General features: G+C 44.5%; 4 protein-coding genes across 4 annotated transcripts; all 4 read right to left on the bottom strand.

The window, feature by feature from the left end:
• Window positions 1-5,303: 5,303 nt before the first annotated feature.
• Window positions 5,304-6,268, bottom strand: LOC118085011 (olfactory receptor 52R1-like). The gene is given in 2 exon segments (XM_060274022.1): window positions 5,304-6,238; window positions 6,241-6,268. Coding segments are annotated over 2 exon segments (963 nt in total).
• Window positions 6,269-9,079: 2,811 nt separating this feature from the next.
• LOC118085592 (olfactory receptor 51G2-like) lies at window positions 9,080-10,021 on the bottom strand. The gene has a single exon (XM_035116423.1). The coding sequence runs from the start codon at window positions 10,019-10,021 to the stop codon at window positions 9,080-9,082; it is 942 nt and encodes a 313-aa protein (XP_034972314.1).
• Window positions 10,022-17,248: 7,227 nt separating this feature from the next.
• Window positions 17,249-18,184, bottom strand: LOC118085594 (olfactory receptor 51G2-like). Its single transcript, XM_035116425.2, has one exon. It carries the CDS (start codon window positions 18,182-18,184, stop codon window positions 17,249-17,251), a length of 936 nt encoding a protein of 311 aa, XP_034972316.2.
• A 3,824-nt stretch (window positions 18,185-22,008) lies between these two features.
• Window positions 22,009-22,968, bottom strand: LOC118085012 (olfactory receptor 51A4-like). The gene has a single exon (XM_035115264.1). It carries the CDS (start codon window positions 22,966-22,968, stop codon window positions 22,009-22,011), a length of 960 nt encoding a protein of 319 aa, XP_034971155.1.
• Between the last annotated feature and the right edge of the window lie 2,132 nt (window positions 22,969-25,100).

Genomic DNA, 25,100 nt, shown 5'->3' with positions numbered 1-25,100 from the left:
CTGCTAATTAACTTTAAAGGTGTCAGCATGAATAGCATATATTAGGGATTCCCTTAGGTGTAGACTTTGGGAAAGCTAGGCATTACAAGGGTCTAGAAACCAAGCCTTATAAGGAACAGTTGAGGGAGTTGGGGATGCTTAGCCTGAAGAAGACAAGACTGAGAGGTGATATGATGATCATCTTCAAATATCTAAAAGGCCATCTCATGGATGATGGACCAAGCTGGTTTTCTGCTGCTCTGGTGGATAGGACATTACAAAGAGCTTTTTGAAAGAGCTGTTCAGCAGTGGAATGGACTCTTTTGGAAGGTGGTGGACTCTCCTGTACTGGGTGTTTTTAAAGAGAGATTGGATGGCCATCTGTCAGGGATATTTTGGCCTTTGATTCTGCTTTGCAAGGGGGTGGACTAGATGACCCTTGGGTTACCACCCAACCCTGCAATTCTATCATTCTATATTTCATTCTAGCAGGCCAAGCCCCTGCTTTTTTATGTGGCAGTAAACCCTATTGAATTCCATTTTTATTTTTGTTTTAATTACATTTATATACCACCCTTCATCTGAGGATCACAGGGCAGTTTACAATATAAAAACACAAAAATACATAATATGGTAAACAGTTGTGCTTACTTGAAAATAATGCATGGAAAAAATTGCTCTCTTAGAGAAATCTCGATAGTGTGGGTTACACCCGGTGAATTGTGTTTAGCTGCCACTGAAATCAAATTGGACTTAAGTCATGTGCTAAACTTTCCACATTGGTTCCAGTGGGGCTGAAGCACATCTATCATAATTGACATTTGGTGCAGTGAAGGGCAGCGATGTGTGCTGGGCAAGTGTCTCCCCTATTCTCATATCGAGTGGAGTGGGTATTCCTACAGACACAGCCTTGAGTTGCATGGAAGAAAGCGGGGAGATAAACATTGTTAGATGCTGCTGAGCCACTTCTCTATTATCGACATTTTCTTCCCACCTCAACAACCCCCAACCCTTGTCATGTATTTATTTATTTGTACCCCACCCTCCCCGGCTGGAGCTGGGCTCAGAGTGGCTAACATCATATAAATACCCAGTAATACAATGTGCATAAAAACAAGCAATCAGTTGATTAAAATGCATCCCAAAATTAATACTAATAAATTAAAGTTAAAGTTAAAACTGGACAAATAACAATCCTCAGGATAAAATTGAAAGCAGTTAATACTTGCCAGGACCAACTGTTTCCACTGATATTATAAGGACCTGTGAGCGAGCTGGGAAACCTCCTTCATGCTTGTTCTTATACAAAGAGAAAATGAGTCCGACTGAACCCTGACCAAAGGCTTGGTGGAACAGCTCCGTCTTGCAGGCCCTGCGGAAGGATGCCAAATCTTGCAGGGCCCTGGTCTCTTGTGAGAGAGCGTTCTGCCAGGCCAGGGCCACGTCTGAAAAGGCCCTGACTCTGGACGAGGCCAGTCTAATCTCCCTGGGGCCTGGAATCTTCAGGGTGTTGTTATTTGCAGATACAGGTAGGTAGCCGTGTTGGTCTGAGTCGAAGCAAAATAAAAAAATTCCTTCAGTAGCACCTTAAAGACCAGCTAAGTTTTTATTTTGGTATGAGCTTTCGTGTGCATGCACACTTCGTCAGATACTCTTTTTGTTTTAATTACATTTATATACCACCCTTCATCTGAGCAGAGTATCTGACGAAAGCTCATACCAAAATAAAAACTTAGTTGGTCTTTAAGGTGCTACTGAAGGAATTTTTTTATTTTGTTATTTGCAGACTGTAAGGTCCTCCATGGGACATACCAGGAGAGGCGGTCCTGTAGGTACAAGGGTCCTAGGCCGTATAAGGCTTTAAAGGTTAAAACCAGCACCTTAAACCTGACCCTATACTCCACTGGGAGCCAGTGCAGCTGGTATAGCACTGGGTGAATGTGATCCCGCGGCAAAGACATAGAATAAAACATTGTATCACTGCAGTTGGAGGCAGCAGCGCTTCTGAATGCCGGTTGCTAGAAACTGCAGGAGGGGAGAGGGCTCTTGTGTCTGAGTCCTGCTTATGGGTTTCCCACAGGCATCTGTTTGGCCACTGTGAAAACAGGATGTTCTTGCATTACCTACTAGAACTTTATATATGTATATGTTTCCTTGCACCTAATTCCGGAAATATCCTAACAGAATGACATTGTTCTCTCAGATGCTGTTTGTTGGGTTCTCTTTTTTTTGGGGGGAGCAGTATTTTCTGGCCATCATGGTCAGTACTCCAGTAAATTGGTTCAACGAGTGCATTATCTTTATTCTAAAATCAACCTCTCCTAGAACTTCCTGCACATGCTGCTGGTATATGGTATTTTTAAAAGGCATATTTTATTTACTTACTTTCTTATGCACGCACACACATATACACTGAGTCAATGGGCATACAATTTTTGATAATGTAATTAAAAAAAACATTTGTCATTTTCTGAAACTGTTATTTACTAAAAACCAGCTTACAGAAAGTACAGAGAAAGTAAAACATTGAGTGTGTGTCCAATATCCTCCAGTGCTTTTAAAAAAACCAACGCACATCCTCCTGGCTGGGGTCTGTATTGTTATTGCATTAAACTAATAGGGTCACTGGCATTGCTTTGTACTTTAGATTTTCTTTCACTTACTCAGATAGTGTTTGTAAGCCACTTTCCACTTAGCAATGTAATAGGGAGTCCTTGGAACACCCCACAATTGCCTAATCTTGACTCCCTTAGGTCCAACTCATAGTGGTGGTGCTGGAGGTCTCTCACCCACCCCTTCCAATTTCCTGGTAATAATAAAAAAGTACCCAAATGATCTTTTTACCCTCTAGAAAGAAAGACCTCAGACCATCAAGATCTGGCGTTCTTTTAGCCCTGCACTAAGCCACAGCCTAACAAAATCCAGTACAGAACCAAATTATGGGGCTCTGTGCAGTGCTCAAAAGCAAGTGAAGGTCCTAGGTGTCAGCCAGAGTAACCTAGTGGTGATACTCACTTCTGGTGCTGAGTAACAGGCGCTTGAAACAAACATGGTAACTTCATGGGGGCAACAGCAGGAGGAGGAACCATCGGCCTTTGTGTGTCCAACCCCTTAGCTGTTCCCTGTGGGAAGCAGGATGCTAGACATTGTCTGACACAGCAGACTCTTCTTATGTCCTTCTATACTCTAAGAGTAGAGAGGAGCATTTATGCAGCTTCCTTCAGTGCCGCACTGTGTGCAGATGGCCCCAGTGGTTCTGAAAGCACAAGATTTCCCTCTGGATCAGTAGTTTAGGCTGTTTTCTCTCTTTATGGCTTCCTCTCAGGGTTTCATCATACACTCACAGCTCTGCTGGTTCTCACCTTCGGATGAAAGACTCAGGCTCTCAACTCAGGAAATCCCAAAGATTTATTAATGGAATGAGCAGGTGGTCTCGGCATCATCTCAAAGTACAGGCTACACAGTTGGAAGGGTGCACCAGCAGCAACTAGGATACATGGTTAAAGGTAAAGGGACCCCTGACATTTAAGTCCAGTCACGAACGACTCTGGGCTTGTGGTGCTCATCTCGCTTTACAGGCTGAGGGAGCCGGCGTTTGTCCGCTTCTGCAGACAGTTTTTCTGAGTCATTTGGCCAGCATGACTAAGCCGCTTCTGGCGAAGCCACAGCAGCACACGGAAACGCCATTTCCTTCCCGCTGGAGCCGTACCTATTTATCCACTTGCACTGCGTGCTTTCGAACTGCTAGGTTGGCAGGAGCTGGGACCGAACAACGGGAGCTCACCCCCGTTGCGGGGCCTCAAACCGCCGACCTTCCGATTGGCAAACCCAAGTGGCACAGTGGTTTAGACCACAGTGCCACCCACATCCCTAGGATACATGGTTAGGAATAAGCAAAGACATCCCAACACACCCCTTTTGCTGTCCCTTTAAAGGAGAGGAGCGGGGCCCTTCACTTGGGCTACTCTTGTCACAGGTGGGAAGGTTGAAATTGAAAGCATACACCTACCTGGGGCAGGGATTCGAACCGCTGACCTTCCGATCGGCAAGCCCTAGGCTCTGTGGTTTAGACCACAGTGCCACCTGCGCCCCCCTCTTAATAGCACATGTTAGTTTATTATGGATAGCTATATCCCACACCTCTTTGTCATAGCTGTCAACTTTTGGATTTGATAATAAGGGATCAGCAGCTTCACCTGTCCACTTTCGGATCTGAAAATCAGGGATAAGCAGCAGCCTCACCTGTCCCGGGGACAGTCTACAGTATAACAATCCAGGATAGCAGTGGGAAACGGCGATGGAACAAGGGAATTTCCAGCAAAAAAAGGGAAGGTTGACAGTTATGCTCTTTGTATCATTCTTCCATTTTATATTCACCTTGCCCCTTCCACTTCCTTGCTATAATAACTCCTGTAGCTGTCAATAAATTTGTGAGCAAGACCTTCATAACCTTCAAACCTTCCACCCCATCATAAATTGATAATAATGCTACCTCTGGGCTTTCAGCCAGCTTTAACCCAGTGATTTCTGTTATCTCCTTAAACACCCTTTGCCAAAAATTGTACATATTTACATGCCCACCACATGTGAACATATAGCAAATCTCTCTGCACTACTTCCATATCTTTATTTTCCATTCTCTCCTTTTTACCTTTAGCCAAATGGGCAGGGTATAATTATTATTATTATTATTATTATTATTATTATTATTATGCATAACTGCTTTTATCTTTACCATTAATATATTGATTTTCCAGTCTCCTAATTTCTTCCTCTAATGCTTTCATCTCTTGTACCCCCCAATTTACTGGATTCCCTAATACTAATTCCCCTCATCACTGCTTTCATTGTATCCCATATTATTGCTTGAGTACTTTGCACCTTCTCATTAATCTTCCATATGTCTAATAATTCTTTCCCTATCTTATTTACTGTTTGACTATTATGGAAGATCCTCGTATCTAACCTCAGTCTTCTGGCTTCCTTATAATCTTTATCTTTAACACCATATTAACCAATGCGTCTTCGGTTACCTTTATGCTAGTAGCCTTTGACTGCCCTCTCCTCCATGAATTCTCTTTTAAGGCTATCAAAGTTGGTGGCCGTCACAGCCTCCTGATGGAGGGAGTTCCATAATTTGACTGCACTGCATGAAGAAGCCCTTTTTATCTCTCCTGAATCTTCCAACATTCAGCTTCATTGGATGTTCCAAAGGACCAGACAAATATAATTCCTAGTCCTTATACCAGAGATGGTTTTAACTGGAGATGCTTGGGATTGAACTTAAGGTGTTCTCCACCCAAACCCTGTGAGCCACCATTGAGCTATGTACCCTCCCCGAAAGTTGTCCTTTGCCTGCCTGAAATAAGGAATATAGTGAGAATCCTCTCCCTGATCATCTTGGTTTTCACCCCATATATAACAGGATTCAAAGCGGGGGGCACCAGAAGGTAGAGTATAGCCACTATAATGTGGATGTGGTGGGGGACATTGTGGCCAAACCGGTGAGTGAGGAAAGTGAAGAGAGCTGGAATATAGAAAGAAAGAATAACACAGATATGGGATGCACAGGTCCCAAAGGCTTTCAGACAAGCCTCATGGGATGGGAGTCTCAATACGGTCTTGAGGATCATGACATAGGACATAGCAATGATGAAGATATCGAATCCAACTACCACAAAAGCCACAAAGAGGCCATAAACAACGTTGGCCTGGATATTCCCACAAGCCAGCTTCACCACAGCCATGTGCTCACAGTAGGAGTGGGAAATGAATTGGTGGCCACAGTAGGGAAGCCTGTGAGCCAGGAAGGCAAAGGGGCTGATGAGGAGAACTGCACGCAGAAGAACGAGGCTGCCCAGGGTTCCTATGGCTTGCAAGGAGAGGATGGCCGAATGCTGGAGCGGGTAGCAAATGGCCACATAGCGGTCGAGAGCCATGGCCATGAGCACTCCCGACTCGACAGACGAGAAGGCATGGATGAAAAACATCTGGGCCAGGCAGGCATGGAAGTCAATGGCCCCAGCACTGAGCCAGAAAACAGCCAGCATTTGGGGCACAGTGGAGGTGGAAAGAACCAGGTCGGTGATGGCCAGCATGGCCAGGAAAAGGTACATAGGCTCCTGCAGTCTGGGCTCAGTCTTGATCACGTAGAGAATGATGCTGTTTCCCAGGACTGCAATGACATACATGATGCACAAAGGGATGGCAATCCAAGCCTGCGCCCACTCCAAGCCTGGTATGCCCACCAGGAGGAAGAATGCAGGATGCTGCTGGGCACCACTGCCATTGACCGGCAACATGGCACACAGTGGACTCTTTGTTTCTGCCTCCAGCCTCTGGCATCAGAGCATCTCTGTTCAACTTTGCCATATTCCTGCTGATCCAGTTGTCAAGTTTATTAGGCTTCTGCTACTCTGCGAGTTTTTAATGAAATGAAGATTGGTCATATTTTGTCCTTGGATATCGTGTGACTTTCACTGTAAGAGGGAGCAGCTTGATGGAGCCTGGCAGAGCAATAGATTTTATTTTATTTATTTATTTCCTACAATTTCTATCTCACACGATTGTAGGAAAAAACTCGAAACCATTTACAAAAAAGATAAAACCATAAAATTAACAGCAGCAGCTCTCAGTTTGAGCCCTGTCCCATTTTCCCCCATGCCAGTTGGAACAAGAGAGAGAGGGATTAATGCACCAAGGTTGCATCTTTTGCTAAAGAAAAGCATTTGGGCTTGGAGAACATGGTCACCATACACCACATATGCTTTTTACTAGGTTCTGCTCTTCCTCTGTTGGCAACCATTTGTCTTTCTTGCACTGGAGTCCTATTAAAACTCCATTCTGTTAGGACTGGGATATAGAAGGAAAATGTAGCCGAAAACAAGAACGTGCTCTCCAGCAGGATCTGTGATGCCTGTGCTGTTTGCACACCCTTGTTCTCTGTCATTCAGGGCTCTTTTTTTTAAGAAGGAGAGCTTTGCTAGAGAAGACCAAAGCAAGCCCACTTAGTCCAGAACCCTCTTTCCCACAAAGTCCACAAAGGAAAGTCCACAAGCAGGCATGAAAGCAACAACCGCTGCCCCAACCCCCACTTCCTCAAATCATAGAACTGCATAGTCCAGCACCATGCGAGGTTTGAATCACAGCTTTCCCTGAGCTACAAGTTGAATAAAGAAATGGGTACCCTAAGCAAGGAAAAATAACAGCCCATTCAGTTGAAAACAGCTAGAATCAGAATATTTTTGGGAGGAGGGAATGAATTTTCCATGAAGGAAGCTAAATGAAAATTAGCAAAACTTACCCCTATGAAAGTCTTAAGAGGTTTGTTCGGCTGTGTACAATGAAAATACCGGTCTTGTTTGCACAATGTCATTGTGTTTGCTGAGATAACCAGAGAAGGTTTAAGTGGATGCTTGCGAATCTCTTTTGGGAGACCTGCTCCCTCTCCTGGGAACTGGTGCTGATTATGGGCACATTCTGGGTGATTACTGCCATCTTCACTGGTGGGAAGCTCAAGTACAAAAGAGAGAGAAAATGCAGCCAGGTGCCCATCTCCCATATGGGTTGTGCATCTAGTTGGGGTGCCAACTCCCAAGGGGGTTCAGGTCTAAGTTGTTGAGCTTTTATAGGAAGGCCTAAGTTGTTGAGCTTCTTTGTGGGGAACCACTGATCTACCACAGACGATCTGCCTGCTGGACGTGCCTGTCGTACACTAACACACTGGCTCAAGGCAGCTTGTGTGACATTAGGCAGGCACCATCACTGTACTCTGAGATGCCTGCTTAAAATGTTTTTCTTTCAGTAGGTATATCCAGACACTTTGGGTAGGATAAAACTAATGAATCCTCCCATCTAGTCCAGTATCCTCTTCTCACAGTGCCCAGCCAGGTGCCTCAAGGGGAAGCCCACAAGCAGTGCCTTTGTGCAAGAACCCTCTCCCCTCTTGTGGTCTCCAGGAACTGGTATTTGGAAGCATTCCTGCCTCCAGCTGTGGAGGCAGAGCATAGCCATTGTGGCTTCCACACCTGCACACCTCCTGTGACCCCTGAAGTTGGCTCTGGGGGCCCAGCAAAAGCACCAGAATAGCATGTGTGGGAAGGAGAGGCGGGTTGCTCTGTTAGTCAAGGTGAAATGTTTGCACTGGTAGAACATTCAACGTTGAATTCCTCACATGATTTGGTGACACCTGCTCTTAGATTGTTTTAGATATTGTGTTCTGATGTTTTTAACAGTTTTTTTAAATGCTTTAAATTTTATTTATTTTCAGTTGTATTTTGATGAATAGAATCAAGACTGAAGCTTTATGTAACTAAACAATATTTTTATTAATGCATTACAGACTTCTGTGTGATTATTTTGTTTAGAAGGAAAAAGCATCCTAGATAATTAATAACGTAATAAGGATAAGCAACCTTGTCTCAGAAGTTTCCACATTTCATGCTGCAAAGTGATGCTAACTAGATGTTAAACTAACACAAGTGAGTAAGAGGAAGAATAAATAATAAATATTTATTATTATTATTATTATTAATTTCATTTCTATACCACTTTCTATACCACTTCATTTCTATACCACTTTATACAACTCTGGGGTTGCATGCTCATCTCGCTCTATAGGCCGAGGGAGCTGGTATTTGTCTGCAGACAGCTTCCAGGTCATGTGGCTAGCATGACTAAGTGGCTTCTGGTGAACAAGAGCAGCGCATGGAAACACAGTTCACCTATTTATCTACTTGCACTTTGATGTGCTTTCAAACTGCTAGATGGGCAGGAGCTGGGACCGAACAATTGGAGCTCACCCCATTGTGGGGATTTGAACCGCTGACTTTCTGGTCAGCAAGCCCTAGTCTCTGTGGTTTAGACCACAGCGCCACCCGCGTCCTCACATATTTCATAGACTGCAATAAATTTAATGGGTTTTTTGCTGATTAATTTTATATACGTTCTTAAAACTGATTTCACCCTTCGGTCATAATCAGGCCACAAGCCTCTCACTTCACCAGGGCAAATTAAGGACATCAGTTTCAAAATCCAGACTTGGGAACAACACAGCCTCCTACACATAAATGTGTTGAATGTTTTTTCTAAGATACTTCAGTTAACTTTTGCCCTTCTGAAACAGTTTAACTATCCTTGTTCGAATTTGTTTGGTTTTTACACTGTACACAGTGGGATTCATCAGTGGCGGCACCAGAAGGTACACATTGGCCATGAGGATGTGAACAATGGGTGGGGCATTTTTCCCATAGCGATGGATCATAGAGAGGCCAATCATTGGGATATAGAAAGTGAGGACAGCACAGATGTGAGAGATGCAAGTGTTCAAGGCCCGAAAGCGCTCTTGCTTGGAGGCAATGCTTAGCACAGTTTTGAGGATCATGATATAGGAAAAAACCAGCAACACAGAGTCAAGAACCATGGAGGAGATCACCACCATCAAGCCATAGATGCTGCTGACTTTCCTGTCGGAACGTACCACCTTCAGAATATCCTGGTGCAAGCAGAATGAATAAGAGAGCACATTTTCTTTTCCATACTGCAGCCTCTTCAGGAGGAAGGAGGCTGGGAACACAAGAAGGGTGGCCCGAAGGGCAACCCCCACCCCTATCTTGATGATGTTTCTGTTGGTCAAGATAGATGTATATCTCAGAGGGTTCCGGATGGCCACCAGACGATCAAAGGCCATGGAGATTAGAATGCCTGACTCAAGAATAGAGAAAGTATGGATGAAGTACATCTGGACCAGGCAGGTGTTGAAACCAATTGTGCGGTGGTTGAACCACAGGACTCTCAGCATGGTGGGCAGAGTGACACAGGATAGTCCCAGGTCTGTCATGGCCAGCATTGAGAGGAAATAGTACATGGGCTCATGGAGGGTTTGGTCCGTCTTGATGATGAAGAGGATGGTGCAGTTTCCTGCGATGGCTGTGAGGTACATGGAGCAGATGGGGATGGAAATCCAGGTGTGGTGTTTCTCTAGCCCAGGAAAGCCCGTGAGGAGGAAAGCAGGAGTACTGACTGTCTCGTTGATGTAGAACATGATCTTGTCAAAGACTGTACTGTGCCCTTTGCTGCTCCCTGAATTAGAAAAATGGAAGCCTTCTGATTATTCCGACATCCCATTCCTTTCCACCAGCTGCAACTGATCCTTTCCCTCCTACAGTAGCCATCACAGCCTGAACACAAAATAAAGATAATAGTATTTTACAATTTGATTTTGACTACAAAATCTACCCCACATTCTTCAATTCAAAACCATCTGTTCCAAAGCACCCAAGAGCAATATCATGTTCAATAATTAATTTATCCCTGTAGACCTTTGATACACCTCGGTCTTGTCTGTGGTAAAAGTGCCACAATTCATCTGGTAAGCATGCCGGGCAACTAGAAAGGGACCACCCAGCGGCTGGCTTCCCCCTCGAACAAACTGCAAATGGCTTAATCAGTTGGAAAGTCAGACACGCATACGCTCACACCTAGCTCAAACTCTCCACGGGTTCCTCAGAACTTAGCAGGGAACAAGACTCAGGTCTGCACTAACGGTGCATGGCAAGGGTAGCATGGGGTGCTGCTTGTATGCCATTCATGGCAGCCTTCAACTGCATTAACTGACCTCATATATTCTGGTTTTCTCAGTAAAGGTTTTGAATAGCTTGGTCTGTGTCAAGGACCAGCACCTTGGGAGCCTGGCTGATGGCTTTCAGCACACACCCCACTTCCGATATGTGTGCATTGATTCTCCCCGAATGGATAATTCTGTCTTTGTCTCCGTTGAATCAGCCCAGGTTCCCATTCTATCAAAAGAGAGTCGTGAAATCCTGCCTAATACTTCTCTGAGTTCATTAACATCGGGTTTCTTCAGGGTGCACACTTGATTAGGCTCACCTTTGGATTCATGTAAGATCCTGAATTCCAGCATTACATTTTCACTTTTCCTCCCTGCTGTTTTGCGTATGATGCTGCTAAGTGGCAAGGAAACAGTCCCTGAGGGGATATCAGCCCCACTTCTATAATTCTAGCAGACTTGCTGTTCAAAATTCCTTGTGTTCATTTGTTCTTTGAGGTAGCACCGCAAATATTTTCTCTTCTTCCCTTCAAGAGAGAGGTTGGAAATGCCGTATATTCACATGTTTGCCCAGATTTATCTCAGTGAAGGGATGGTCAGAGCCTGAGAAAGAATGTTAAAATACTTAATGCCTGAGGATGCTTTCCAGGTGGGGCAACTAGAATTATCCTGGAGTGGAGGGCTGTCAGGGGAGTGCTCTGCAGCGCGGGGTGTTAGAGAGAGAGGGAGTTTTGAACTGCCAGAGAGAAGAGAGTGAGAGTGTGCTAGGAGTGTCTAGCTGGAGTGAACTCGACTTAGGATATGTATGGCACTGAGCAGTGAAGCCTTTGATTTCTGGGAGTGTGATGTGCACTGTCTGCTACAGGAAGCTTTTGGTTTCTGTGTGGTATGTTCTGTTTGTATATTTGTAGCAAAGCAAATATTGAAGATGCCCCAAGTCCACAGTGCCCTCAGTTCTGGCAGCACACAGGTGGGTGCCATTGGCATTATAAGAGAACAAGGGAGGTGTTTGTGGTGAGTTCTGGCACCTCTTTTTCTAGAAAAATAGCACTGGACAGATCTGAAGTTGCCTGCTATCTCAGGATTCCCTTCCTTCCTTCCTTCCTTCCTTCCTTCCTTCCTTCCTTCCTTCCTTCCTTCCTTCCTTCCTTCCTTCCTTCCTTCTCTTCCTTCTCTTCCTTCTCTTCCTTCCCTGCTCCATTCTCACCTAAGTTGAACCTACTGCACTGACAACCCCCTAAGACTTGTTAAGGTGAGCCTATCATGATGACAAGGAAATGCAACTCACCAAACCGCCTCTTGTTAGACTTTTCCTGCGTCTCTGATGCTACAGCAAGAGACAGCCAGCATCGCGTCTACTTATGGACACATGTCTGTGATGCCGGCAGTGCAAGGGAGCCATTATGTGTCCCCATGTTCCCCTGTGGGAAGTGCTTGCATCAGTTGCCCTTGGGTTGCACCATTCTGACTAAATGAACGTGCAAGCAATGCTGCAGTCCCCATGTTCATGCTTAGAGGAGCCCCTTTAAGAAGGCGATTGTTTTCTTCATTTAGGAGACCCAAGATCAACAAACCTACATTTGTTCAGCCTCATGAATTGTAATGGAAATAAGAAAGTCAGGGTAATATTGGAACTGAATTGGATGTCACATACCTGAGGACTCTTCTTTCTTTCTTTCTTTCTTTCTTTCTTTCTTTCTTTCTTTCTTTCTTTCTTTCTTTCTTTCTTTCTTTCTTTCTTTCTTTCTTTCTTTCTTTCTGAAAATAGCCTTGGAGGCTCAATCTTAAACAGAAGAGCAAATGAGAGTAGAGACAAACTCTTCCCCTTCCTTCTCACTCCATTGAAAGGGATGGCCAAGACTCTGAAGGAGAAGGTCTGAATCCACACTAAACCCACTTTCACTTGTTATGTACTGCTGTGCCGTTGTTTGTTTCTTTTTTTTACAAAGCAAATTGCAGGGGAGAGGGGACACTGTACTGAACACTTGGCCATTTCTCTCTTGATTACAATGCTATTCCCTGCTGCATGACACTTCAAAGTGCAATAAAAAGTTGGAGGTTCTTAACACGTATCCTGGTATCATCTCTCTCACACAACTCTGCACTATACATCAATGTAATTGTGTGGATATAACAGAATCATAGAATTGCAGAGAATCGTAGAATCAAGGAGTGTGGCGGAGTCTCCTTCTTTGGAGGTGTTTAAGCAGAGGCTTGACAGCCATCTGTCAGGAATGCTTTGATGGTGTTTCCTGCTTGGCAGGGGGTTGGACTGGATGGCCCTTGTGGTCTCTTCCAACTCTATGATTCTATGATTCATTGGAAGGGACCCTGAGGATCATCTACAGGTAGTCTAGCCCCCTGCAGTGCATGTATAGGCAGTTGTCCCATGGATTGAACCTGCAACCTTGGCATTATCAGCACCCCACTCTGGCCAACTGAGCTATCCATGTTCTCAAAAGGTGGTCTAGTCCAGCCTTCTGCCATGCAAGGAAGTGAGTGGTGTTCGAAAAGTACTTCATTTTTCCTTGTGGCAAATGCACATGCACAATATATTTACAGGTGATTTGTGTCAAGCTGAAGGAACTGTGCCTCACCCCCTATCACAATGGACTTCTCTGCACTCCACCTCCCATGTATCATTAGCAGACTTTGATTTTTTTTTTTTTTGCATTTTTGCCCTCACCTTGGTTTTTGTTGTTTAGTCGTTTAGTCGTGTCCGACTCTTTGTGACCCCATGGACCATAGCACGCCAGGCACTCCTGTCTTGCACTGCCTCTCGCAGTTTGGTCAAACTCATGTTCGTAGCTTCGAGAACACTGTCCAACCATCTTGTCCTCTGTCGTCCCCTTCTCCTAGTGCCCTCAATCTTTCCCAACATCAGGGTCTTTTCCAAGGATTCTTCTCTTCTCATGAGGTGGCCAAAGTATTGGAGCCTCAGCTTCACGATCTGTCCTTCCAGGGAGCACTCAGGGCTGATTTCCTTCAGAATGGATAGGTTTGATCTTCTTGCAGTCCATGGGACTCTCAAGAGTCTCCTCCAGCACCATAATTCAAAAGCATCAATTCTTCGGCGATCAGCCTTCTTTATGGTCCAGCTCTCACTTTCATACATCACTACTGGGAAAACCATAGCTTTAACTATACGGACCTTTGTCGGCAAGGTGATGTCTCTGCTTTTTAAGATGCTGTCTAGGTTTGTCATTGCTTTTCTCCCAAGAAGCAGGCGTCTTTTAATTTCGTGACTGCTGTCACCATCTGCAGTGATCAAGGAGCCCAAGAAAGTAAAATATCTCACTGCCTCCATTTCTTCCCTTCTATTTGCCAGGAGGTGATGGGACCAGTGGCCATGATCTTGGTTTTTTTGATGTTGAGCTTCAGACCATATTTTGCGCTCTCCTCTTTCAGCCTCATTAAAAGGTTCTTTAATTCCTCCTCGCTTTCTGTCATCAAGGTTGTGTCATCTGCATATCTGAGGTTGTTGATATTTCTTCCGGCAATCTTAATTCCGGCTTGGGATTCATCTAGTCCAGCCTTTCGCATGATGAATTCTGCATATAAGTTAAATAAGCAGGGAGACAATATACAACCTTGTCGTACTCCTTTCCCAATTTTGAACCAATCAGTTGTTCCATATCCAGTTCTAACTGTAGCTTCTTGTCCCAGATAGAGATTTCTCAGGAGACAGATGAGGTGATCAGGCACTCCCATTTCTTTAAGAACTTGCCAAAGTTTGCTGTGGTCGACACAGTCAAAGGCTTTTGCATAGTCAATGAAGCAGAAGTAGACGTTTTTCTGGAACTCTCTAGCTTTCTCCATAATCCAGCGCATGTTTGCTATTTGGTCTCTGGTTCCTCTGCCCTTTCGAAATCCAGCTTGCACTTCTGGGAGTTCTCGGTCCACATACTGCCTAAGCCTGCCTTGTAGAATTTTAAGCATAACCTTGCTAGCGTGTGAAATGAGCGCAATTGTGCGGTGGTTGGAGCATTCTTTGGCACTGCCCTTCTTTGGAATTGGGATGTAGACTGATCTTCTCCAATCCTCTGGCCATTGCTGAGTTTTCCAAACTTGCTGGCATATTGAGTGTAGCACCTTAACAGCATCATCTTTTAAAATTTTAAATAGTTCAGCTGGAATATCATCACTTCCACTGGCCTTGTTATTAGCAGTGCCCATTTGACTTCACTCTCCAAGATGTCTGGCTCAAGGTCAGCAACCACACTACCTGGGGTGTACGAGACCTCCATATGTTTCTGGTATAATTCCTCTGTGTATTCTTGCCACCTCTTCTTGATGTCTTCTGCTTCTGTTAGGTCCTTACCACTTTTGTCCTTGATTATGGTAATCTTTGTACGAAATGTTCCTTTCATATCTCCAATTTTCTTGAACAGATCTCTGGTTTCCCCCATTCTATTGTTTTCCTCTATTTCTTTGCATTGCTCATTTAAGAAGACCCTCTTGTCTCTCCTTGCTGTTTTTTGGAAATCTGCATTCAGTTTCCTGTATCTTTCCCTATCCCCCTTGCATTTTGCTTGCCTCCTCTCCTCCGCTATTTGTAAGGCCTCGTTGGACAGCCATTTTGCTTTCTTGCATTTCCTTTCCCTTGGGATGGTTTTCGTTGCTGCCTCCTGTATAATGTTACGAGCCTCCATCCATAGTTCTTCAGGCACTCTGTCCACCAAATCTAAATCCTTAAACCTGTTCCTCACTTCCACTGTGTATTCATAAGGGATTTGATTCAGATTGTATTTTACTGGCCCAGTGGTTTTTCCTACTTTCTTCAGTTTAAGCTGGAATTTTGCTATAAGAAGCTGATGATCTGAGTTACAGCCAGCTCCAGGTCTTGTTTTTGCTGACTGTATAAACCTGCCCTTCATCCTATATTGAACCTAGACCTACAAATCACATGGGTGACTGTTTCCTTTAATATGACAATGCAGTTTGTGTTCCACTTAGCCACAGGAAACTAGTTAGTTTTTGTTGTTGTTGTTTAGTCATTTAGTCATGTTCGACTCTTCGTGACCCCATGGACCAGAGCACGCCAGACACTCCTGTCTTCCACTGCCTCCCGCAGTTGTCCTTCCAGTGAGCACTCAGGGCTGATTTCCCAAGGTGCTAAATTGGCTTCCGGTTCCGCTCTGCATTAATGGAGGCAGACCCCACAACAGTGGGAGATCGTTGGTGAAGGAAAAACAAGTATGATTGAGAGCAAATATCCTTGCAAATTCCCCCCAGGGACAGAAGGGAATGGGCTTCACTCGCAGTACCTGGCTCTCCCTCTGGCATGGAATGCAGGAGACAGGGAGGCTCTGAGTGCAAAAACACTTCGCCTGCCGAAAACCCTCCAGTGCCTACTGTTAATAGGAGCTTAATTGGACTAAAGTACAGGCACATGCTGGAACAGATGAGATCACAAACTGTGGAACAAAACCAACTGCAAGGATTTTTAGGTTTGAACTTTAGATAAAACTTCATTCAGTGCAAAAGACAGGGGGTTGAGGGGAGCCTACAGTTTCTTTATTTAAAGTTTTCTTCTCCACATTTGTGATTCGGCAACCATTCTCTGAATGTTAGTTCAAATTATATTTGTACAAGCGAGGGTTATAGATATGGAATATAACATTAAACAGAACTGTGTGAGTTTTAAAAGGGGGGAAGGGAGGGAAGCTCTGTTTTGCAAAAGGTTTACGGTGGAAACTTAGAGCTGACTCTTCCCCATCCTTTATTATTTACAGAGTGAATAATAAAAGACTTGCAATTTAATTTAATTGGAAGTATAACTGCTCATTTATAGTCAGTCAGATGGAATGATGAAAGGAGTTTGTGAACTGCCAAGGAACTGATAAGGTTCATTATTGAGTCATCTGCAGTTTGACAGACCACTCTTCTTCCAGGCTGAGAGGGAAAATGGTGAAAACAGGTTATTCATTGGGACGGAATGACTTTTGCAGCTGTTGTTAAAGTTGCAAAACAATGAATTATGGAGCGATTGTCCCTCTTTAGATGTATTTCTCTAGTCAGAAGTGGATCCCTGGCAGGTTGGTTGGCTCTTGTATTTGTTTGATTATTTGTTGCATTTAGTTATAAGCCACATAGCATGATGACAGACTGAATTTCTTGCATTTGTGTCCTCACTTTGGGAAAAACAAACAAATCCCCCCCCCTCTCCCTATATGCAGTTTAGAGCTATGTACTCACCTAGGTGGCCACATTATAAAAATACCAGTTTGGACTGCATTCCACTTAGCCACAGTAAATTAGTTAAACTTCAAGGTGTTCCAACAATGCACTGTTCTTTTCAATGCTAAATTTGCAATTGTACAGTTGGAGGAAGGGACTGATGTCCTGCACCCCTAACTTGAAGGGGATACATAATCACTCCAATTGGAGCGCTCCAGCCTTTACCAAAGGTGTCATGGACTTTGAAGAAGCATGAACTCTGAGCGAAAAGGAGAAATGAGCTAAAAGGAAGGCACGTTTGGCAAACCCTCACTGTGATCAACTCCTGCCTGGAAACCTATGTCCCCACTGTGGAAAGACATGTGGATCCAGAATTGGCCTCCACAATCACTTATGGACTCCCGGCTAAGACCATTTTCATGGAAGGCAATCTTATTTGGCTACAAGTGATCACCAAAGAAAGAAGAAGATAATCCCTCCTATAACTTGCTTGCTCTGGTTGCTCCTGCTAAGAGTTTTCTGTTAACTCTTCCAAAATTGTCTGATTATCCTTGTTCGGATTTGTTTGGTTTTCACACTGTACACAGCGGGATTCATCAATGGTGGCACCAGGAGGTACACATTGGCCATGAGGATGTGGACAATGGGTGGGGCATTTTTCCCATAGCGATGGATCATAGAGAGGCCAATCATTGGGATATAGAAAGTGAGGACAGCACAGATGTGAGAGATGCAAGTATTCAAGGCCCGAAGGCGCTCTTGCTTGGAGGCAATGCTCAACACAGTTTTGAGGATCATGATATAGGAAAAAACCAGCAACACAGAATCAAGAGCCATGGAGGAAATCACCACCATCAAGCCATAGATGCTGCTAATTTTCCTGTCGGAACACACAACATTCAAAATATCTTGGTGCAAGCAGAACGAATAAGAAAGTACATTGACTCTTCCATACCGCTGCCTCTTCAGGAGAATGGCAGTTGGAAAGACAAGAAGGGCGGCCCGAAGGGCAACGCCCAACCCTATCTTGATGATGTTTCTGTTGGTCAAGATAGATGTATATCTCAGAGGGTTCCGGATGGCCACCAGACGGTCAAAGGCCATGGCCAACAGAATACCTGACTCAACGATGGAGAAAGTATGGATGAAGTACATCTGAATCAGGCATATGTTGAAATGGATAATGCGGTGGTTGAACCACAGGACGCTCAGCATGGTGGGCAAAGTGGCGATTGATAAACCCAGGTCAGAGAGGGCCAGCATGGAGAGGAAATAGTACATGGGCTTGTGGAGGGTTTTGTCCGTCCTGATGATGAAGAGGATGGTGCAGTTTCCTGCGATGGCTATGAGGGACGCGGAGCAGATGGGGATGGAGAGCCAAATATGTTTTTCCTCCAACCCAGGGAAGCCTGTGAGGAAGTAAGCAGCAGCACTAGCTGTTTCGTTAGAGATGGACATGATGTTGTCTGAAGACCATTGTCCCTTGTTGGTCCCTATTTAAGAGAAAAAGAAGTCATCTGGCTATTCAGACATTCAAATCCTCCCCACCAATGGCAACACAGCTTCTCTTCCAAGTCGACATCAGAGCCTGAATGTGAAACAGAGATTTCCTTATGCTGATTTACATTTTGATTTTAACTGAATAATCTGTCGCATATTCTTTGATTCAAAACCACCCAATTTTTTCTTCATTAGAATTGTGGGTGTGAGTGTGCCTTTTTGCAGCTCCTCCTTGAGGATCTCCCACACACCTTGGGTTGCTTTTTGCACCAGTATATAGAGCCATGAGATCCTACCTAGCATTCCTCTGAGTTCATTAAAAAAATATTTCCTCAAGTTTCAGGCACAAACTTGGCAATGCTCACCTTTGGATTTCCAAAAGCTCCCAACTTCTTGCATTGTGTGGTCACTTTCCCCCAAGGCCCTCACTCCTTGTTATTTGTGTTGTGAAGTAGCAATGGGGCAGAGGCGCATCCACCAAGGAGAGGAGACACCAGACCTACTCCTACAATTCTAGCAAACTCACCTTTTGAGAAGCCTTGTATTCCTTTGTTCTTTGAGATAACAGCACAGATAAATTCTCTTTTCTTCCCTTTAACAGAGAGGCTGGCTGGCTGATGGGACAAACGGGAACTGTATATTTGTGTGTTTCCCCAGATTTATCACTGTGGAAGATTGGTTAGAACCCAAGAATAAACTTTGACATGCTTAATGCCTGCAACTGCTCTCCACATGGAACCACTTGAATTATCCAGGAGAGGAGAGGTTTGAGTTCTCTGCAGCTGTTTTAAGACAGTGAGTTTTGAATTGCAAGAGATAAGGGTGTGAGGGAATGCTAAGGGTGTCCATCCGGAGTTAGCTGGACTTGGGATATGCATGGCACTGAAGGGCAGAGGCTACACACATTGATCTCTGGGAACATATTGTGCACTGCCTGCTATAGTAAGCTTTTGGTCTCTGCAGTATCTTCTGCTTGCAAGAAAGCCAACACTGAAGATGCCCAAGTCCTCAGTGCCCTCCCACACACCAGAAGGAAACTAAACCAGGGACCTCTGCTCCCCAACAATGTCTCAGCATTTGAGTTTTAGGGGGTCCTCAGAAAGACCACAGGCAGGGAAAGAGATGGCTATGCAGACCAAAGGAAATGCAGGGCACAAGGTGCTCTACAATGCGTATCTTTTTTCTTCTCTTGACACCTGCATCTGGAAGTAATGTTTGCTACAGTAAAATTCATGTGGTGTTGGTGTTTTGTGGTGGGGTTCTACTCTCATCTGAGTAGAACCTTCTGCACCGGCAAACCCCCATGGCCTGTTAAAATGAGTCTATAAAGATGTCAAGTAAAGGAAATGCAACTCACCCAAATCACATCTCATTAGAGGACTTAAAGCTAGTCAATTCAAGTGGGCTTTTGGTTCCTCGCTTCAGCAATTTTGTGTGTCTTGCATTCTACAGCAAAGAGACATTCAGCATCATCTTTGCACATGAACAAGTGCTTACAATTCCAGCAACGCAAGGAGCCTTTATGTGTTCTTGTGTTCCCCTCTTGGGAGATTCTTACATCACTGGAAGCTGCCCTTGGGCTGAAAAGTTCATTATCCACCAAGCCCAAAATGAATTCCTGGGGACTTGGGTTATTTTTGTAGGATTTTGTGTGTCATGCTTATGGATGCTTGACAAAGTTGCTCTTGTGAATTTTAATATGAACTGAAATTATCCCTATTTCTTGCACTATGAGGACAGGAACGTAGTTTCCTTCAGATTTAACAATCCACAAAATTTGCTGTGGCCGATGTTTGGTTTAAAGATGTACCAAGATGTATTTTAAAATGTATGTTTTAGGATAAGGATTGGAGAAGTGTAGTTTGTGAGAAGATTTACAAAAATATATTGAAATGCAATTTTTCATGCAGGGGTGTTTTGCGTTTGGTATTTTTTAAAGTAGATTAATGCATAAAAAGTGAGGGGCAATTGGTGCTCATTCACCTGGGAAGGTAACCCATCTAGGAGAAGGAAAACTCTGAACTTAAGTCTCTGCTTCCCTGCAGGATATTTTTGGAATAATAATAGTAATAATAATAATAATAATAATAATAATAATAATAATAATAATAATAATAATAATAATTTATTTATACCCCGCCCATCTGCCCAGGTCTCCCCAGCCATTCAGAAAAAAAGGCTCAAGGGTAAACCCTATAAAGATCCAGAGTGGAGTTCCTATCATAGCTGCCAAGTTATCCCTTTTTTAAAGGGAAATTCCCTTATGCTGAATAGGCTTCCTCGTGAGAAAAGGGAAAACTTGGCAGCTATGGTTCCTATGATGGTTGGGTGGCTCCTTGTACATCTCCTTCCAGCAACTCCTGCACCCAGGCTGGTGCCAAATGTCTTGCTCTGCTTTCCTTTGTCCAAAAAGGTGATGTTGTTTGGGTAGCCCATAACCTCCAGAAATACTGCCCAGACTTGCACCCTGAGGAAGTCACTTTGGTGTTGCTAATACATTGGTTTGACTTCTCCCCCCAGAGGCACACTCCATTGTCTCTTGAGACAGATGGATGACAACAAATGCAGAAACAGGTTGGAATGGATTCGTGAATGAGCAGATTTGAAAGAGTTATTGGGGAAGATTCACCTAACCAACCCCGTAAGCAGAAGCCTTGGGCAAAGACTTCCGCTTATGAAGTGTGTCTTTCCCATGTCTCTTCCCCCTGCACCCCCACACCCTCTGAAAAAGGCCTGGGGGGGGCTCAGTAGAACCCCCTGAACAGCACACAGAGGGAGGAGACGGGCATCTTTCCATCTGGCAAAGAGCAATGCCGCACAGACAGAACAATAGGAAAAGGGTAATGTTGAATTCCATCTATCGCCAGGCAAGTGTGGGAGGAGAGCTCAGAAGGCAGGGGTGGGAAAGGGGAGAAACTTACCCTTAAATCTCTCTGCTTGCTGTGCAAATTTAACAAGTCTACATAGCCTCCAACATTCCTCAAATAATAGAATGTCACGATTTTCATCTGAGGAGTGTTGGAGGGTATGAGATAAGACAGAGGCACTGTTGGTGGGTGGTTTTGTAGATGGGAAGGTGGGAGACTGCCTGCTCTTCATGAGGTTACACTCCCTGTAAAGGAGCAGAAGCATAGCTTGGAGTTTCTTCTGAACCCATTGCTGTCGCTTGAGACTCAGGTGATCTTGGTGGCATGGAGTGCCTTCTGTCAGCTTCGACTGGTGGCCCAACTACACCCCTATATGAACAGGGATAGCCTAACTTCTGTGGCCTAAGCCCTGGTAATCTCTAGGTTAGATTACTGTAATTTGTTATACATGAAGCTGCCTCTAAAGATGGTCCAGAAACTTCAGCTAGTGCAAATTTTGATGGTCAGGTTGCCCACCAGGGCAAGACAATTCTGGCTCAGCTGCACTGTCTACTAAGTAGTTCTGGGCCCAATTCAGAGTGCTAGAGCTCACCTAAAATGTCTTACATGGCTCGGGACCTCAATACCTTAAGGACCATCTCTCCCCATACAAGCTGACTCAGATGCTGTGCTTGTCTTCCAAGGCCCTTCTCTGTGTTTCCACTCCTTGAGAGGTTCAGAGGGTAACAACCTGAGAATGGACCTTTTCTGTAGTGGCTCCCTATCTGTGGAATTCTCTTGCCAGAGAGGCTCACCATCATTACATGTCTTTAGGTGCCAGGTGAAAACTTTTCTTTTTACCTAGGTCTTTGGCCATAAAACAACCAGAATGAATAAATAAAATAAATGAATGAATATGTAGCGTCGGGAAACCTGTCACTTTGAGGCTTTTAGTGCCTTTTCCTTCTTCCGGAGCTTCAAGATTATCCGTGTGCGGATCTGCTTGGTTTTCACACTGTACACAATAGGGTTCATCAGAGGCGGCACCAAGAGATAGACATTAGCGATGAGGATGAAAATGATGGGTGGAGCATGCTTCCCATAGCGGTGGATCATAGTCAAGCCAAGCATGGGGATGTAGAAACTTAGGACAGCGCAGATGTGGGAGACACAAGTACTCAGCGCCTTGAAACGCTCCTCCTTGGAGGCAACTCCCAACACAGTTCTGAGAATCATGAAGTAGGACAGGACGAGCAACAGGGAATCCACAGCAGTGGAAAAGAGCATCACCAGCAAACCAAAGATGCTGTTGGTTCTCTTGTCTGAATGCACCACTTTCAGAACATCCTGGTGCAAGCAAAATGAATAGGAAAGCACACTTACTTTTCCATACTGCAGCCTTCTCAGCAGGAGGGATCCAGGGAGGACGAGGAAGGCAGCCCGAAAGGCAACCCCCACCCCAATCTTGATTATAGTTTTGTTGGTCAAGATCGTTGTGTACCTCAAGGGGTTCCGGATGGCCACCAAGCGATCGAAGGCCATGGCCAACAAAATTCCTGACTCAGCAATGGACAAGGTGTGGATGAAGTACATCTGGGCCAGGCAGGCGTTGAAGCTGATCACACGGTGACTGAACCACAGAACGCTCAACATGGTGGGCAGAGTGGTAATGGACAAGCCCAGGTCTGTCATGGCCAGCATGGAGAGGAAATAGTACATGGGCTCATGGAGGGCTTGATCCATCTTGATGATGATGAGGATGGTACTGTTCCCTGCAATGGCTACCAGGTACATGGAGAAGATGGGGATGGAGATCCAGGCATGGTGTTTTTCTAGCCCTGGGAAGCCTGTCAGGAGGAACACAGGAGGACTGAAGGCTGAGTGGTTGGAGGACATGATAGTCTTCCAATAACTTTCTCCCGTAGTCTTTGCTGTTCTCTATTAAAAGAAACACAGTTATTTCTTTCATAAAATTTATACACCACTTGATTGTAAGAAGAAGAAAAGCCCTCAAAGCGGTTTTCAAAATGTTATTTTCTTGAGTGGTGTGCATTTCTTTCCCCTTCCAGGCTAAGTGTGAATCACAAATTGCTTTTCCATTGTCACATGGACATTGACCATCGCAGGGAAGCCTGTGCAGATGAGGGAAACCAAGATGATCAAGGGACCCGAATCTCTGGATTCAAGTAACAAGAAAGGACGTTCCGACTAAACATCAGGAAGAACCTTCTGACAGTAAGAGCTGTTGGATAGCGGGACAGACTCCCTCACACTCCCTCACAAGGTGGTGGACTCTCCTTCCTTGGAGGTTTTTAAGCAGAGGTTGGATAGCCATGGATGCTTTAGTTGAGATTCTTGCATTGGAGGGGGCTGGAGTATATGACCTTGAGGTCCCTTCCAACTCTGTTGTTGTTGTTTAGTCGTTTAGTCGTGTCCGACTCTTCGTGACCCCATGGACCATAGCACGCCAGAGCCTTCCAACTCTACTTTCTATGATTCAAGGCTGATGACAGTTACATTGATTAATCTGTGGTGGTCAGTCACTTCAATGGGAACTTTAGTGAAGACTTTGTTGCTGGCATTTATAAAGGAAGCCTGACATATGAATATGTCACCATTCTAAATGGAAGTGACATATGGCCCCCTATACAACTTTGCTGGAGAGCAGATGGCTGTCTGTTTTGGGTACGCTGTGTCTGCCACTAATATCAACAACTAATACCCCAATGATCTACTGATGGGTGCCTTTTGGAAAAAACAGGCAATGTTTGTGTGCGGAAGGTGGGCAGGGTCTACATTTTCCTACAAAAACTGAACAGCAGTTGCATCAGCATTACTGGTCATCAGGAATTTGGCCACTTGGGCACCTCAATGATGGTGGCAAGGAGCCACAAGGCATTGTCTACATGTGTCATAGCTGCCATGGCAGACTGCACCCAAGCCTTTTCAGGTGTTGCAGGGCCACTGCCCAGCAGACCAGACCCCTGGAAAAAAATATCCTCATATAAATCAATCAGCATTTTAGTGCAAACTCTTCCTAATACAGTACACACATTTTTGTATGCAGTTCTAGCACACACATTTTTGCAAGCAATTTCCCTAATTTAGTGCATGTGTGCATGTTATTTTCACTAATACATGCATTTTCTTGCACATTACTCCCAATATATACATTTTCTGTACATATTTTTTGTTAGAGAACTGCATCACAAAATTCAAAGAAATGTGAATTTCAGAGGATAGCTCTGTTTCTGTCATGCTGCCTCTTTGTGAGTAGCATTTAAGAATGGATAAGGTTGAGGTAATGGCACCTTCATTCTCCACCCAACCACCCAAGGCCTCTCCCTATTTGTGTTTCTACTTCTGCTTCATTGACTATGCAAAAGTATTTGACTGTGTTGACCACAGCAAACTATGGCAAGCTCTTAAAGAAATGGGAGTGCCTGATCACCTCATCTGTCTCCTGAGAAATCTCTATGTGGGACAAGAAGCTACAGTTAGAACTGGATATGGAACAACTGATTGGTTCAAAATTGGGAAAGGAGTACAACAAGGCTGTATATTGTTTCCCTGCTTATTTAACTTATATGCAGAATTCATCATGTGAAAGGCTGGACTGGATGAATCCCAAGCCGGAATTAAGATTGTCGGAAGAAATATCAACAACCTCAGATATGCTGATGACACAACCTTGATGGCAGAAAGTGACATCACCTTGCTGACAAAGGTCCATATAGTTAAAGCTATGGTTTTCCCAGTAGTGATGTAAGGAAGTGAGAGCTGGACCATAAAGAAGGCTGATCGCCGAAGAATTGATGCTTTTGAATTATGGTGCTGGAGGAGACTCTTGAGTCCCATGGACTGCAAGAAGATCAAACCTATCCATTCTGAAGGAAATCAGCCCTGAGTGTTCACTGGAAGGACAGATCCTGGAGCTGAGGCTCCAATACTTTGACCACCTCATGAGAAGAGAAGACTCCCTGGAAAAGACCCTGATGCTGGGAAAGATGGAGGGCACAAGGAGAAGG

This window comes from Zootoca vivipara, chromosome 4, assembly GCF_963506605.1.
Source record: "Zootoca vivipara chromosome 4, rZooViv1.1, whole genome shotgun sequence".
NCBI classification, from domain to species: Eukaryota; Metazoa; Chordata; class Lepidosauria; order Squamata; family Lacertidae; genus Zootoca; species Zootoca vivipara.
This window is presented reverse-complemented; position numbering and strand designations above follow the sequence as displayed.

Coding starts and splice junctions, on each gene's coding strand:
- LOC118085594 (XM_035116425.2), bottom strand. CDS start 18,184: ATGTCCATCTCTAACGAAACAGCTAGTGCTGCTGCTTACTTCCTCACA.
- LOC118085012 (XM_035115264.1), bottom strand. CDS start 22,968: ATGTCCTCCAACCACTCAGCCTTCAGTCCTCCTGTGTTCCTCCTGACA.
- LOC118085592 (XM_035116423.1), bottom strand. CDS start 10,021: ATGTTCTACATCAACGAGACAGTCAGTACTCCTGCTTTCCTCCTCACG.